Below are 16,103 nucleotides of genomic sequence, written 5' to 3'. Positions count from 1 at the left end.
AAAATAAGAGATGCTTAATTTGCCTTTATACCCATTCTCCCAGTTTGCTTTGTTAGTATTCCCCTCAAAGACCCATAAATGTTGGAATGCCCCATATCTCAGTCCTTTTACAGTGTCCCTTCTCTCTCTCTCTCTTTAGGAGACACCATGCAGCACTATGGCTTTAAGTAACACTTAGGCATTAATGACTCCCAAATGTGTATCTCTGTCCTAAACTTTGGACCACCAGTTGTCCGCCTGCCTACTAAACATCTTTACTTGGAGTCTAATAGTCATTTCAAACCAAAGATATTCCAAATACAGTTCTTGATTTCTGCTTTCAAATCTGCTTCTTTCTTAGTTTTCTGCTTTTTAATAGGTATCTCCATTCCTAGTGACTCAAGCCCCAAACCTAGAAATTTTCCTAGATTTATTTACTTTTGTTAAACTATATTTACAACCTGTCAGCAATTCCCATCAAATCTTCTTTAAAAATATAGAATACTTAAATAAATGGAAAAACATGCTGCATTCATGGATTAGAAGACTTAATGTTATAAAAATGGCTGTATTCCCCAATAGACCTACAGATTTAGTGCAATCCCTGTCAAAATTCCAGCTGCTTTCTTGTGTGGAAATGGACAAGTTTTTCCTAAAATTCACATGGAAATGCAAGAGAGCAAGAATAGCCACACATCAAATAATAATAAAAGTAAAGTCTTAAAAAAAGAAAAGCAAGTTTGAAGATTCACATTTCCCGATTTCAAAACTTACTGTAAAGCTACCACATAATGAGCAATCTGTGGTACAAACATAAGACAGACATTTATATCAATGGAATAGAATTGAGATTTCAAGCTAAGCCCATGCATTTAAGGTCAGTTGATTTTTGGTGAGGGTGCTATGACAATTCAATGGAAAAAGAATACTGTTTTAAACAAATTGTGCAGAGATAATTGGATGTCTACGTGCAAATGAATGAGTGAAATCTTACCTCACACCATTGACAAAAATTAACTCAAACTGGGTTAAAGATGTAAATAAAAGAACTAAAGCTGTGAAAAATTCTCAGAAGGAAACATAGATGTAAATCTTTGTGACCTTGGGTTAGGCAATGACTTCTTAGAGATGACACCTAAAGAACAAGCAATTAAAAGAGAAAGTTTTAGACAAAACTAGCCTTCATCAAAATTAATTTGTACGTTACAATTAAATTAAAACATCTGTGCTTCGAAGAACTCCATCAAGAAACTGAAAAGACAATCACAGGATGGGAAAGAGCCATTGCAAATCATATATTTGATAAACAGTTTGACAGTTTCTGGGAAAGTTAAATACAGAGTTACCATTTAACCAAGCAGTTCCACTCCTACATGTACACTCAAGTGATTCAGAAACATATCTATACAAAAACTTGTAAATGAATGTTCATAGCAGCATTATAGCCAACAAATGGAAACAACTCAAATATCTATCAACTGTTGAGTGGATAAGAAAGATGTGGTGTGAATACACACCGATAGAATAATCAGTTCAGTTCAGTTCAGTCACTCGGTCGTGTCCAACTCCTTGCAACCCCATGAACTTCAGCACGCCAGGCCTCCCTGTCCCTCACCAACTCCCAGAGCCCACCCAAGCTCATGTCCGTTGAGTCGGTGATGCCACCCAACCATCTCATCCTCTGTCATCTCCTTCTCCTCCTGCCCTCAATCTTTCCCAGCATCAGGGTCTTTTCAAATGACTCAGTTCTTCACATCAGGTGGCCAAAGTATTGGAGTTTCAGCTTCAACATCAGTCCTTCCAATGAACACCCAGGACTGATCTCCTTTAGAATGGACTGGTTGGATCTCCTTGCAGTCCAAGGGACTCTCAAGAGTTTTCTCCAGCACTACAGTTCAAAAACATCAATTCTTCAGCGCTCAGTTCAGTTCAGTTCAGTCACTCAGTCATGTCCGACTCCTTGCGACCCCATGAATCACAGCATGCCAGGCCTCCTTGTCCATCACCAACTCCCGGAGTTCACTCAAACTCACATCCATCGAGTTGGTGATGCCATCAACTTGTCATAAAAAGGAATGAAGACTGGTAATGCATTACAACACAGAGGAGTCTTGAAAATAATATGCTCAGTGAAAGAAGCTAGACACAAAAGACCACATATTGTATGATTCTATTTATATGAAATAACCAGAATAAGCAAGTTTATAGAGACAGAAAGAAGGTTAGTGGTTGCCAGGGACTGGAGGAAGAGGGAAGAAGAATTGGGGTGTTTCAGCTAATGGGCATGGGGTTCCTTTTTGGAGTGATGAGAATAATCCAGAATTGGATAGTAGTATGGGTTGCACAGTTCTGTAGAATATACTAAAAACCACTGAGCTGTACCACTGAATCATCTGTGTCTTAAATATATATGTATACACACACATAATCCTCTATTGTATGGTATGTCAATTATACTCCAATAAAGCTGTTAAAATTTTAATAATTTAAAGGGCAAATTTTTAAAGTTCAATAAATGTTTTAAATGTATAAATGGAAAAAACCTTCAACAGACCACCTCTCATCTCCACTGGCCCCACTACTCTGGTCTAAACTATCATCATCTCTGCAAAAAAATTCCTTACTCATCGTTCTGCTTCCAATCTTGCCCATCCCACTCTCCTTTACAACAGTAGTCTATTGTCTACACCAAAACTAAGTCTTCTTTTAAAAATGTAAATGAGGTCATGTCATTCTCCTGATCCATATCCTTCACTGGCTTTCCATTGTACACGGAGCAGCTCTGCTTTTACCTGATTCAGATGTATGGCGCTGTCTGATTAATTCCCCTTGAAGAAATGCTTCCAAGGCCAATAAAATTTAAAAGCCTCTTTGAAGACAAAGAAGTTGACAGTGTTATACCCTGTCTCTTTTACTTTAGCTGTGAGAAGTCCTTAAGTGGGAAAGTTTGTGAGCTTTGACAACTTTACCTGCTCAGTCAACTAGCAAATATTTATAGAGTATCTAGCTCTGTTCCCAGAGTTGCAGTCCAGCTGGAAATGATGGTGTACAGTATCCATTTGATGAACAAGACTGATTTTCAAAGGCCTACGCTGAAACTATGGAAGAAACAAAGAGGTGCAGATAACCAGCTTTTGTGGTTACCAGTCATGAGGACTGGTTCATACTCAGAAAAGGTTGCAAGAAAAGGAAGAAGGGCTTCTAATTTGGATCGACAGAGTGCCTCACTTCTTCTTACCCTATCTCTCATCTCCTCTAGGCAATCAGCCTTTAACTTTTCTTCCTAGCTCTACTCTACTATGGTCTGCTGCCTCCCCAAAGATTTGTTTACCAGTCATTTCATTGTTTTCAGGAGTGAGCAAATGACCAGATCATGAGATCCAGCAAAACTGCTGAAGGCTCTGAGACTTTCAATTGTCTGTTTCAGATCCGGTACAGAGCATGTTCCTCCTACTAATTTTGAGCCTGGGACTGCAGCTTCAACAGACAGTAGGTAAGAAAAGTCAAAGGCTGGGGAGGGTCCTGAGAAAGGAACAGATGATGACCCCTAGCTGAAGATGAGGATGAGAATGTGGTCCTTGGGCTAAAGGCTTTCTTTAAGAGAAAGGGTGATTACCGGCTATGACAAGCGCAGTCAAAAGAATGGTGCCCAGGGTGGCTTGTGCACACCTGTTTCCCTATCTTACAGAAACAGGGACTGATAATATTGGTCCATCTATCCCCACTCTCCAGTAAACATAGTAACAAGATGACAAGACCATTCAGACCATCATTGCTGAAATGACCCAAGAGAACATGGGTTAAGTGTCCTGAAAGATGAGATGTCAAGCAGCTGTTCTTTTCTCTTCTGTCAGAGACACTTCCTCTATTAAAAAGCAACAGTAGCAGCCATTGGTCATTCACACATTAATGTGGGTTACTTGAATTGGGAAATCAGAGTCTTCCTTGCATCTAAATGAAAAATGAACCTTAAGCTATGCCTTTGGATTTTGAAGAAAGATACTCTGCTCGAGGGCATAGATGGCAAGGAGGAAAGCAGTTTCAGAGTTTCACTTTCCTGAGGAAGGCAGTTCAGACCATTCACGTGTTCATTCAGGATCATGAGTGCTTTATAGTGGTGAACACCAGTACGTAAGAGAGGAAGACAGAGATGGACACAGGGAATTAGGTCCTCTGTAATAGCAGGCCCAATCCCATGGGAAGTCATCCAACATGCTGCCTTTGACTGAGAAAGAATGCCTTTGTTGGCACTGATAAATTTTTGAGGAGCTTTCCCCTCTCTTCCAGGTGATCCCAGTAGAATTCCTCCCCCTCCCTGCCCAGCAGGGTCTAGCACTAGAGTCATTGACTTGGGGCCATCTTTGGAGAACACCCCAATATTCTGCTTACTCCAGCCCTGCCCTTGCAGTGGCAGCTGAATGAACACTTGATATTTCCTTCCTAAGGGATCCTGGCCAGCTGGGATTTTTGGAGACAGGTGTGAAATTAACTCTTTCCTTATATGAATGCTCTGTGGATGGTCTACTGTGTTATCTGTAAAATAATTTCAAGTGTGAAGTGAAAAGCTATCAGAAAATATTTTCATTTTAAAATTACTAATTTTTAAATTGACATAAAAATTTATACTTTTTTAAATAAAAGCATCTATGAGTTTTGACATATGCATAATCATATAGCCACTTGCCAGGTGGCTCAGTGGTAAAGAATTCACCTGCCAATGCAGGATACATAGGTTTGATCCCTGGGTCAGGAAGATGCCCTAAAATAGAAAATGGCAGCCCGTTCCAGTATGCTTGCCAGGACATTGCATTGACAGAGGAGCCTGGTGGGCTACAGTCTATGGGGCCGCAGAATTGGACATGACTGAGCACACACGCTCACACATAGTCATATAGCCACTACCACAATCAAGACCCAGAACGGTTCTGTCACCAAACAAACAAAAACTGTCCCTCAACCGCCCCCCAACTCTATCCTATAGTTTTAAATTGTCCAGAATGTTATATAAATGGGATCATTTTTAGACATACCTTTTGTCTGGCTTTCACTTATCACAGTGCATTTGAGATTTATCCATATTGTTATATGAATCAGTAGTTCATTTCTTTTTGTTGCTGATTAGTATCACACTGTCTGTATGCACCACATTTTGTTTATTCATTTTCCAGTTGAGGGACTTTTGGGTTGTTTCCTGTTTTTGGCAATTATAAATATAGTTGCTTTAAACATTTGTATATAGGTTTTTGTGGAAGCATAGAGTTTCATTTCACTTGGGTGAATACCTAGGAGTGGGATTGCTGAGACATACATTAAGTATATATTTAACTTTATAAGAAACCATCAAGCTGTTCTTAGTATCTATACTGTTTTTGCATTCCTGCCAGTAAAGTATGAGAGTTCCAATTGTTCCACATCCTTGACATCACTTGGTATTGACATTGTCATTTTTGTTTTTAAAGACATTCTAATAGGTGTACAGAAGTATCTCATTGAGGTTTAATCTGCCTTTCCCTAGTATCTGGCAATGATAAGCATATTTTCATGTACCTATTGCCCATCCATATATCTTCTTAAGTGCATATCAAACCATTGACCATTTTTAATTGGGTTATTTTCTTATTTTTCAGTTTTGAGAGTTTTTTATATATTCTGGATACAAATTCTTCATCAGATATGTGATATGCAAATATTTTCTCCTAGTCTATGGTTCATCTTTTCATTCTCTTAACAGTGTCTTTTGCAAAGGAGAGATTTTAATTTTGAAGCTATCCAATTTATCAAATTTTTTCTTTGATGGCTAGTCATATCTAAGAATCTTTAGATTATTTGCCTAACCCACGACCTGAAAGATTTTCTTCTATGTTTTCTTCTAAACATTTTATAGTTGTACATTTTACATTTAGGTTTGCCATCCACCTTCAGTTGATTTTTGCATAGTATACAAAAATTTTTGTGAAGTGTAGATTGGGATTTTTCTTTTTGGTATATGGACATCCAGTCGCTCCAGCCCCATTTGTTCACTTATTGAAAAGACTGTCTTTTTTCTATTGATTGCCTTTGCACCTTTGTAAAAAAAAAAGGCAATTGGCTCTTTGTGTGAGTCTTTTTCTGGGCCCTCTGTCTGTATTATTGATCTATGTATATATGCTTTCACTCATATCACTCTCTTATTACTGTAGCGTTGTAGTTCAGTTTTTTTTTTCTTATATTTTCATTTCAAAACCTAAGGCATCTTGTAACTTAGACGTATTCAAGAAAAATATTTATTTTTGTACTTCGTCATGTCTTGGAAGAAAAAGTAACCCCAATCTTATGTCTCTCATTGATGCTTCCTTCTTTCTTCATCCATCTGAGAAGAATAAAACTCAGGAGGCACATGGCCATGGTGATGCTTGACGTCACTCTAGGACAGGGACCACACCCTGGGTCATTCTGTCTAGGTTATAGCCGGCCTTCAAAACTACATCTGCTGACCCCTGAGATATACAAAGCAGAAGAATCAGGTTGGGGAAGGGATTTCAAGTAGACAAGATGTCTCATGCAGCATTCTTGCAAAAAGAAGTGCATGAGTCAGGTGTCCAGAGCAGCATCTATCCAGAACCAGGAACTAGAGTTTTCTGAGGACTGGCTGTGTAAAGCAATCCCCTCTCACCTCCCCGCCTAGACCCATCCTCACTTTTCAAATCCCTTAGGTAGGAAGTCTGTAAGCATTTAAGTTTCTGTTAATGCAGAAAAAAAGTATAAAATTAGCTTAAAGAGGAAGCTATCTTGGGAGTTAATGCAAATAAATTGTTTTGTGTTTCCTGGAGATATGACAGGTGCTGACTCCTGATTGCAAATAAAATGCAAACTTCTCCCAAGAACTTTCAAAAAGGCTCTAGCATTACTCAAGCCAGCTATTTTCATCTGTCTAAAGAACCTTCATGTATTAATTTTTCATGCTGTAGCCACGTCCTTCACCCTTTAATTTAGTCAAGACGACCAAATGAATATTTCGTCTGCCTAGTTTTGCAGTTGTGGAAACTTTTTCAGTGTTCTCCTTTGTCTGATGACATCAGGAGTTCAGTGCTACGTTGAAGTTTAGTTTTATAACCATATGACATATGAAATAGAACACAAATGTCTTTTACTTAGTATAAAGCTGAAAAGTATATCTGTTTCATTAATGTATGTAGTATACACAGGCCAGTAGATATATAGTCATATCTGTTAGAAGTACATGCTTTCAGGGCACAGAGATATGAATGTGAATTCCAACTCCATGAGCTCCCACTTTTTTACTTTGGGCGAGTTGCATCTTTTCTTTAAGCCTCAGTTTCCCCATCTGTGAAATGAGTGCAGTGACTCCAGTCTTGCAGCTTTGGGGACATCAAATGAGATGTACAGTTTAGCCTAGTGTCTGGTTCATTGTGTTTAATAAATGTTAACTGTTACTCTATCTTACACAACAGACCAAATACAAACCAGTGTTATAACTCTGTTTCTTAAATGTTAATATGCATTTGAATCCCCCAGCCTTGTCAAAATGCAGGTTCTGCTTCTTTAGTCCTGGGAAGGGACTGGGATTCTGCATTCCTAACTAGCTGCCTAAGAAAACTGAGAACAACACTTTGAATGGTTTCTCAATGCTCCTTGCACATTAGAAACTCCCAGGAAATTATTTTTAGTTGATGCTGGCCTCACGAAATGATTAGAATTTAATTTTATAGGATACAAAGTGGGGTCTGAGCATGTTTTAAAAGCTTCCCAAGCTGATACCAACTATGGCTGAGGTTGAGGCCCTCTCATTAGTGACTCTAATATGCAGCCAAGCTTGAGAAAAAAACCTCTTCACAGAATTGTTTGCAAAAGTGTTTTGATTTCCTCTGTAATTTACAATAAGTAAGATGGCTCAGAGGGTAAAGCGTCTGCCTGCAATGCGGGAGACTTGGGTTCTATCCCTGGGTCGGGAAGATCCCCTGGAGAAGGAAATGGCAACCCACTCCAGTACTCTTGCCTGGAAAATCCCACGGACAGAGAAGCCTGGTGGGCTACAGTCCACGGGGTCGCAAAGAGTCAGACAAGACTGAGCGACTTCACTTTCACTTTCAAGAATACTTTAGGATTGCAAAACTGTACTGCTTTCCTAAACTTATTTTATATCAAGTAATCAAGCTGAAAGCTTTGCATGTTTTAAAAACTTCAATTGTGGGAAAATTAGACCAACTAACAATCTTCTAGTTATTCTGAGTGACTCAGATACATGACTCATGTTTGCCAATTGCCCTTTCCTCTTGTGAATGTTAGCCAGAAAATGTCACCTGCCTGAGAGATAGCACACTTCATGCTTCCATAAAGGGTTCCATGTGTGTATATACTCTTACACTCTGTAGAAGGCAGAGGGGAAAAGCAAGCAGAAAATGGGTTTTTGTCAAAGGCCCAAACAGTGAAGAGGGGAGTTCTGCTGTATGCTGTGGGGAGTTCCAGAGGAAGTTACAGGTGTTCCTTCTCTCACGAGAAGAAAGTGTAAGTGTGGTAAATAAATTTGCTAAATAAATCCAATACAGACTACACCAAAGTCCTCTGATTCTTGTTAAATCTCAGACTCAGCAACTAACTTTACCTGCAAGCCCCATTTCTCTTCCCTGTTTCTTGTTTTATCTTGTTTCTTGTTCTTCTTTTATCGTATAATAAAAGAGAAGGAAGTACTATGACGAGAGTAAGATCAGATCAGATCAGATCAGTCACTCAGTCATGTCTGACTCTTTGCAACCCCATGAGTCGCAGCACACCAGGCCAACCAGTCCATTCTGAAGGAGATCAGCCCTGGGATTTCTTTGGAAGGAATGAAGAGAGTAAAAGTAGTATAAATTTCTAAACCAGGCACATAGAAGATAGTTAATACATATTTGATGAGTGAATAAAACAGGTAGCTCTGTTTTAGGTATAAGAGGACTTAATAACAAATATTTGGAGATGATTCTAGGAATCTACTTTTAGGAGTATCCTATTACGGAGACTTGGGGGAGAGTTATTACAAGTGTTCAGGGCATTCCACAAAATGGAATCGTATGGGAAATTTAGAAGCACAGTGTCTTTTTTCACATGTATCATCCCAGAGTCTTCTCAATGTGGCCAAGAAAATGCAAGCTTAATTAGCATTGTTTTATACAGAAGCACTGCCCCGACCCCCATTCTGTACCAAAAAATACCAGGCAGATGTGAACTCCTTTCTGTTAGAAAGGCACGTTCATGTTCTAGCTGTGGTTAAAACAGGGTTTGGAAGAAAGATATAAACTCATCACTTATTTTTAATAAAATTCATATTGTGCACTACACTAACAGGTGCATTGGGTGGTGATTAAGAATGCCGGTTTGTGCAATTTAGGGCAAAATGAAGTTTGATGAGAGGAAAACAGAAGTGAATATGGGTGCATGCATACTCAGTCTCTCAATCATGTCCTACTCTTTGCAAATATGGGTAGGCTCATCCTTTTTTTTCTCTTCCTCTCCTTCTTTTGTCATTTATATGTTAAACCTCTAACTAGAATTTAGTATGTGCTAGGCACTGGAGACACCAAAACAAATTCAACCTGCACTGCCTTCAAAGATTTGCAGGATGGTAGGAGGAAAAACTCCAGTCAGAAGAGAATTTCAATGTGAATCATTCGAGCAACTGAAAACCCCCAGTCTATTTTTACTGTGAAATCTGTTGTCCAGGATGGTCAGAACACCACTTTCTCAAGAACTAAAGCATGGTAGAAAAGAAAGGAACCAATGTTTGCTGACTACCTACTACCTGCCAAAATAAGCCATTTTGTGCTGTTTATCTAGTTTTCACCACACTGCTGACAGGTAGATTTAACCTTGGACCTTTGCAGATAAAGAGGCCGAGACTCATAGAGGTTTGATCAAGATCAAAGGGTTCATAATCTGGATACACTCAGAATTTGAACCCAGGTTCATCTGTCACTAAATCCCAAGCTCTTTTCATACTATGTTTTATGTGGAAGCAACCCCTTAAATAGCGTATTCTAGAAGCCATCCCCAAATATTTGTTAAATGAAAGTTTTGAATTAATTAAATGAATGGATTAATGAAGCAAGTCCTACTGAACATAATTTGATCTAATCTTCTGTCATAATTCAGAAGCTACTTTGAGATCGTACCCGCAGTCTTAATGACTCCCCATTCATTATTGATGGAAACAGCATAATTTTGTACAGTCTCTCACAATTTATTCATGCATACACTACTTTCATTAGTTTTGCCATGTTTGACTACTCTTTGCACTATTGTTTTTATAGAATTATCTAAATCAACTGAGCTTTTATTTTTTGAACAAAACAATCTACCCCTGTGGTAAATGGAAAACCAGTATCAATGATACTAGTAAATAGAAGATATGAGCAAAAATAAATGCAATAAAAGTAAAGTGGTGCTTTAAAGTCTACCCTGATAATATCTGTCTGAGCGCTTCTTGTTTTATTAAAAGGAAAAATAACCATTGTTAGAAATGTGAAAGTCTAGTTGCAAATTGTATGTAATTTGAAAGATTGAAATAGAATTGAAGAGGGGATAAATTCTTCTCTGCATAACCCAACTCCCTTTGGGCCTTGATTCTTTCATATGTAAAATCATTGTGCATACTTCTTGAGGTATATGCCTCACATTTTGGGAACTACTGTTTCAAAAACTATAGATTTTGAAGTCAACCATCTGACTGGCTCTGAATTTTAACTTTACTAATTGTGCATCCTGAAACAAACCTCTTTGACCCAGTTTCTTTAACTATAAAACAGTCATGATTATGCATATTTTATGGTTGCATTTTCAATATTGAATGATATGGTTTAGAGTCTAGAACAGTGGCCGACACATGGTAGATATACATTAAGTATTAGTATTAGTAGAAAAGACATTTCTACAGTGGGCTTGTATGATGTAGTGGTCAAGAGCACTTGAACTTAGCAATACCTAGGTCTGATCCTGGCTGTGCAATCTTAGGCAAGTTGTTTAACCATTCTGTGTCAGTTTCGTTTTCTAAAAAGAAGATGGCTCTACCTCATTGTCTTGCTGGGAGACTAAAAGAGATCATGTGTTAGCAGAGGCCCACCACCTAGTAAGAATTCAACAGTTGATAGTTGTTATTATTACTATCTCTGCGGAGAAGGCAATGGCACCCCACTTCAGTACTCTTGCCTGGAAAATCCCATGGACGGAGGAGCCTGGTAGGCTGCAGTCCATGGGGTCGCTAAGAGTCGCACACGACTGAGTGACTTCACTTTCACTTTTCACTTTGATGCGTTGGAGAAGGAAATGGCAACCCACTCCAGTGTTCTTGCCTGGAGAATCCCAGGGACAGGGGAGCCTGGTGGGCTGCCGTCCATGGAGTTGCACAGAGTCGGCCACGACTGAAGCGACTTAGCAACAGCAGCAGCAGCAGCAGCTGCTGAGAGGAGGTAAAATTTGGCAGGGAATGATGTAATTTGATCCATATAAAGAAAATGAGCTTGGATCATGGGAGCAGGAGGCCAGTCAGCTGTACAGGTGAGGAGTGTTGAGAGGCAAGAGCAGGGATCAAGAATCACACTCTTCCACAAAGTGGATAGGGCAAGGGATAGAAAAGAACTTCTGCAAATGCCCAGATACTGATAGATGTCTCCTGGGAAACCGAGGTTGTATGGGTCTCCTCAGCTCCCCCACTCTGAACAGAACTGAAATGTGAAGGCAGACAGTGGGGAATGTCTTATTTTCTGTTCAGCTTTGTTCACAGTGACCATCCCAAAGGAAATGTACATGGTAGACTACGGCAGCAATGTGACCTTGGAGTGTGATTTTGACACTGGAGGTCCTGTGGAACTCGGGATTTTAAAAGCCAGTTTGCAAAAAGTGGAAAATGATACAGTCTTGCTCAGTGAAAGAACCACTTTGCTGGAGGAGCAGCTGCCCCTGGGGAAGGCCTTGTTCCTCATCCCCCGAATCCAGCTGAAGGATGCAGGGCAGTACCGCTGCCTGATCATCTATGGGATTGCCTGGGACTACAAGTACCTGACGCTGAAAGTCAAAGGTGAGTACTTTCAGGGACTGGAATCCACGGAGGCACCTCTCCAATGCAGGACCTGTGTTAGCTGCAAGTAACAAGTCCACTGAAGCTAGCCCAAGCAAAAACTGGGACGATGATTATAAAGAGAAAAAGCTACCTCAGAGAAGACAAAAGCACCTGCTCAGAAGTAGTTTTTCATATCTATGTATAAAGCAATGGAGGTGAGGGTAAATAGGGGTAGAGAGAATAAAACGGGTCTAGAGAAAGCCAGGAAAATGACTCTCTGTAAGTTGGGAGGGTACCAAAGATAAGTTTTACCTAATTCACACGAACGATATTGGCTTGATATTATACTACTCTTTCAGAGTCCAGAGTTTTTTAAACTATGATTTGCTACCCATTAAAAGTTTAAAATATCAGTTTAAAAGTGACAAAAGTGGGCTTTTTACCAATAAAATTAATAAATGAATAGAATTGAATATATCAGGGCATCACAAACTATTTCAGAGGGGATGTGTGTGTGTGTGTGTGCACGCATGCACACACATGTGGGTGTGCATCTTGGCTTGTGGTATAATAAATTCTTTCTCACTCTGGGTCATAGTCTAAAATGTTTGGGAAATGCTACTCTAGCCTCAGTCTTATCTATTGCACAGAAAACAGCTGAAGTTCAGAGAACTGAAATGGGTAGCCTGAGGGAGCCAATTCAGTAGCTGTCTCCATTCCTCTGAGTTGAGGGCTCTCTCCACTACAACATGAGCCAAGAACCTAAATCAGAAGAGAATCTTCAAGTTGCTGTTTGTTCTGGAAAAGGTCACTTGAGCAAAGACATAACAACTATAGAAAAGTAGATTTGGCTCTGTCAATCAGCTTGTGTGTCTCAGCCTTTACTAACTGCTCTGAGGTAAACTATGTCAGTTTTCCTCTGCCACTAGACCTCAGAGGATCTCTTCTGTCTTCTGGAGAGTCTCCGAATTTTGGTCCCTAAAGACCATTGACCTTGACAGCTGTGGTGTGATTTTACAATCTGGAATAAAGAAGGACAAACTGGTATAATTAGACATGAGGGTGAATGTTGTTTTCACCTGTGACCTTGAGTGGGTTATTTCGATTTTCATCAGAGTTCAGTCGCTCAGTTCTGTCCGACTCTGTGACCCCATGGACTGCAGCACTCCAGGTTTCCCTGTCCATCACGAACTCCCGGAGCTCACTCAAACTCATGTCCGTTGAGTTGGTGATGCCATCCAACCAGCTCATCCTCTGTCATCCCCTTCTCGTCCTGCCTTCAATCCTTCCCAGCATCAGGGTCTTTTCCAATGGGTCAGTTCTTCTCATCAGGTGGCCAAAGTATTGGAGTTTCAGCTTCAGCGTCAGTTCTCCAATGAGTATTCAGGATTGATCTCCTTTAGGATGGACTGGTTGGATCTCCTTGCAGTCCAAGGGACTCTCAAGAGTCTTCTCCAACACCACACTTCAAAAGCACCAGTGCTTCAGTGCTCAGCTTTCTTTATAGTCCAACTCTCACAACCATACATGACTACTAAAAAAACCATAGCTTTGACTGGATGGATCTTTGTTGGCAAAATAATGTCTCTGCTTTTTAATATGCTGTCTAGGTTGGTCATAGCTTTCCTTCCAAGGAACAAGAATCTTTTAATTTCATGGCTGCAGTCACCATCTGCAGTGATTTTGGAGCCCCCAAAAATAAAGTCTGTCACTGTTTCCATTGTTTCCCCGCCTATTTGCCATGATGTGATTGGACTGGATGCCATGATCTTCGTTTTCTGAATGTTGACTTTTAAGCCAACTTTCTCACTCTCCTTTCACTTTCATCAAGAGGCTGTTTAGTTCTTCTTTGCTTTCTGCCATAAGGGTGGTGTCATCTGAATATATGAGGTTATCATAATCTGGAATTTTTCTTATTTATAAAAGAATAGCAATAGTAGCTGGAGAAGGCAATGGCACCCCACCTCATGGGAAAATCCCATGAACGGAGAAACCTGATAGGCTGCAGTCCACGGGGTCGCTAAGAGTCGGACATGACTGAACGACTTCACTTTCACTTTTCACTTTCATGCATTGGAGAAGGAAATGGCAACCCACTCCAGTGTTCTTGCCTGGAGAATCCCAGGGATGGGGGAGCCTGGTGGGCTGCTGTCTATGGGGTCGCACAGAGTTGGACACAACTGACGTGACTTAGCAGTAGCAGCAGCAATAGTAGCATCTACCACATAAGATTACTGTAAAAATTAAAAGAGATAACGTAAAAAACTGAGCATGATGCCTGGCATATGGTGGGTGTCCAGAGATTTGGTTCAAAGACCCTCAGTTCCCGCAAGGACAGTGCCCTCTTACACATCAACTAACAGTGAATCATCAAGAAAGCCCTGAGCCTGGATGTAACCTCCTTCTACCTTTACTGCATTTTCTACAATCAGCTGGGAGGAGCTCCAGACATTGACATTAGTCTGAGTTTAATCAATGGTTGGAGAGAGAGCTCAACATCCTCATGATCTCCTAGTGTCCTTGGATATCTACACCCCAAAATCACTGCCCCGTGTTTGTTGATCTTTGTGGGCGTGCTTTAATGCATGTAGGGTCTTTGGGCAATTTGATACCAGTCCCAGTCTTTCTTGCTCTGGCTGAGGAGTGTCCCTCATCCATGGAAAGGCACTCTGCCTGCTTCCTCACCTAGATCAGGGATGACTTGACAGGATGACTCAAACCTTAATTAATTAATTATTAATCCCTTATACCTTTAATGATTGTCCAGCTAGACTATATGGGATCACAAAGACCGTCTATGGGATGCATACACATAGACAGTTTTAGGAAATTAGTTTCTAGATTTTCATCTTCCTCAAATACTCTCTCCCTAAATTGACTGTGCCTGAGAATGTGTCTTCCAGGCAAGGCTCTTGGGGTTCCCCTAAAACACTTCCTCTTTTAATTTTGCTTTACCCACTTCATATAAAGCCTACCTCTCACCCATCATGAATATAGTGCTTTGCTCCGAGGTGTAAAAACTTCCATAGTGCCAAACAAAAGAATGACTGGAAATATTGATATCTTACCAAATTGTAATGACTAACAAATCCTTCAGCAAACCAGGAAGTATCAAATTCTCTGTTTTCAGCAAAATTGAAGGAGTCCCTAATACAGTTAATAGCTAATAAAAAAAAAGAAATACTTTTGTTATATAAATCATAAGGCTTTCAAAGAATGAAATATTACTATAACTGAACTCCTTCCATGCCCACCTATTTATTCATATGAGCATGATTCCTTAGCACTTATAGCTACAAAAAATGAAAAACAGAAATAGAATTGATTCTGAAGATTGTCTCATTCCAACTTTTAAGTCATTTGTGTCCTCATGCACAGATAGAAAATGAGAATCCCATCCATACCATTAAGAGATACCTTTCCAGTAAACTTTTCTTAAGTTTAATAATTGTCAATATTCATAATATTTGTTTTGATTTTACATGTGCTGATAATAATGGAAACTAGACCTCAATGCTGAAGAAAAATTTGAACACTTAAAGCCTCATTGTCACAAGAAAAAAATTTAATTTCAATAGCTATACATTTTTGTTATTGCAAAGAAACAAAAGGATAACCATCAAAGGAGTGATCAAACATGTTGCATTAGGATAAAATTCTGTAGAAGTGGAATGGGAACTGATATTTAAGGAATATTAATAGAAAGAAAAGTTCTGACCATTTATTTTTCTTTTTTTATGAATATATTTATTTATTATTTATTGGCTGCACTGGATCTTCGTTGCCATATGTGGACTTTCTCTAGTTGTGGTGTGTGGGCTTCTCATTGCAGTGGCTTCTCTTACTGTGGAGCACAGGTTCAAGGCACATGGGCTTCAGTAGTTGTGGCTCACAGGCTTAGTTGCTCTGCTGCATGGGGGATCTTCACAGACCAGGGGTCAAACGGGTGTCCCCTGCATTGCAAGGAGGATTCTTAACCATTGGACCACCAGGGAAGCCCTGTATTTTTCAGTGGATGGTGGTGTGTATTAAAGACACCTTCTTTGATATCAAGGTGATGTTGGATACATTTGTGAATGAGTGAAATGCCTTA

The 16,103-nt window shown here is 39.8% G+C and overlaps 1 protein-coding gene across 8 annotated transcripts in view; it reads left to right on the top strand.

Annotated features, from left to right (window-relative positions):
• The window catches only part of PDCD1LG2 (programmed cell death 1 ligand 2), a 93,430-nt gene that overhangs the window by 10,216 nt on the left and 67,111 nt on the right, over positions 1 to 16,103 (top strand). For 4 of the 8 annotated variants that reach the window (XM_086415219.1, XM_086415221.1, XM_086415220.1 and 1 more), the window contains exons 2-3: positions 3,407 to 3,472; positions 11,723 to 12,028. In XM_086415219.1, coding sequence (XP_086271345.1) covers positions 3,407 to 3,472; positions 11,723 to 12,028 — 372 coding nt within the window. The remainder of the gene's footprint in view (positions 1 to 3,406; positions 3,473 to 11,722; positions 12,029 to 16,103) is intronic. The other 4 variants (XM_086415225.1, XM_086415223.1, XM_086415226.1 and 1 more) reach the window with 1 other exon arrangement.

Source organism: Bos grunniens, chromosome 8, assembly GCF_055505025.1.
Source record: "Bos grunniens cultivar Pamir isolate PY7600 chromosome 8, Bosgru_T2T1.0, whole genome shotgun sequence".
In the NCBI taxonomy this organism is placed as follows: Eukaryota; Metazoa; Chordata; class Mammalia; order Artiodactyla; family Bovidae; genus Bos; species Bos grunniens.
Note: the sequence above shows the minus strand (reverse complement) of the source record. Positions and strands in the feature narration are given on the sequence as shown.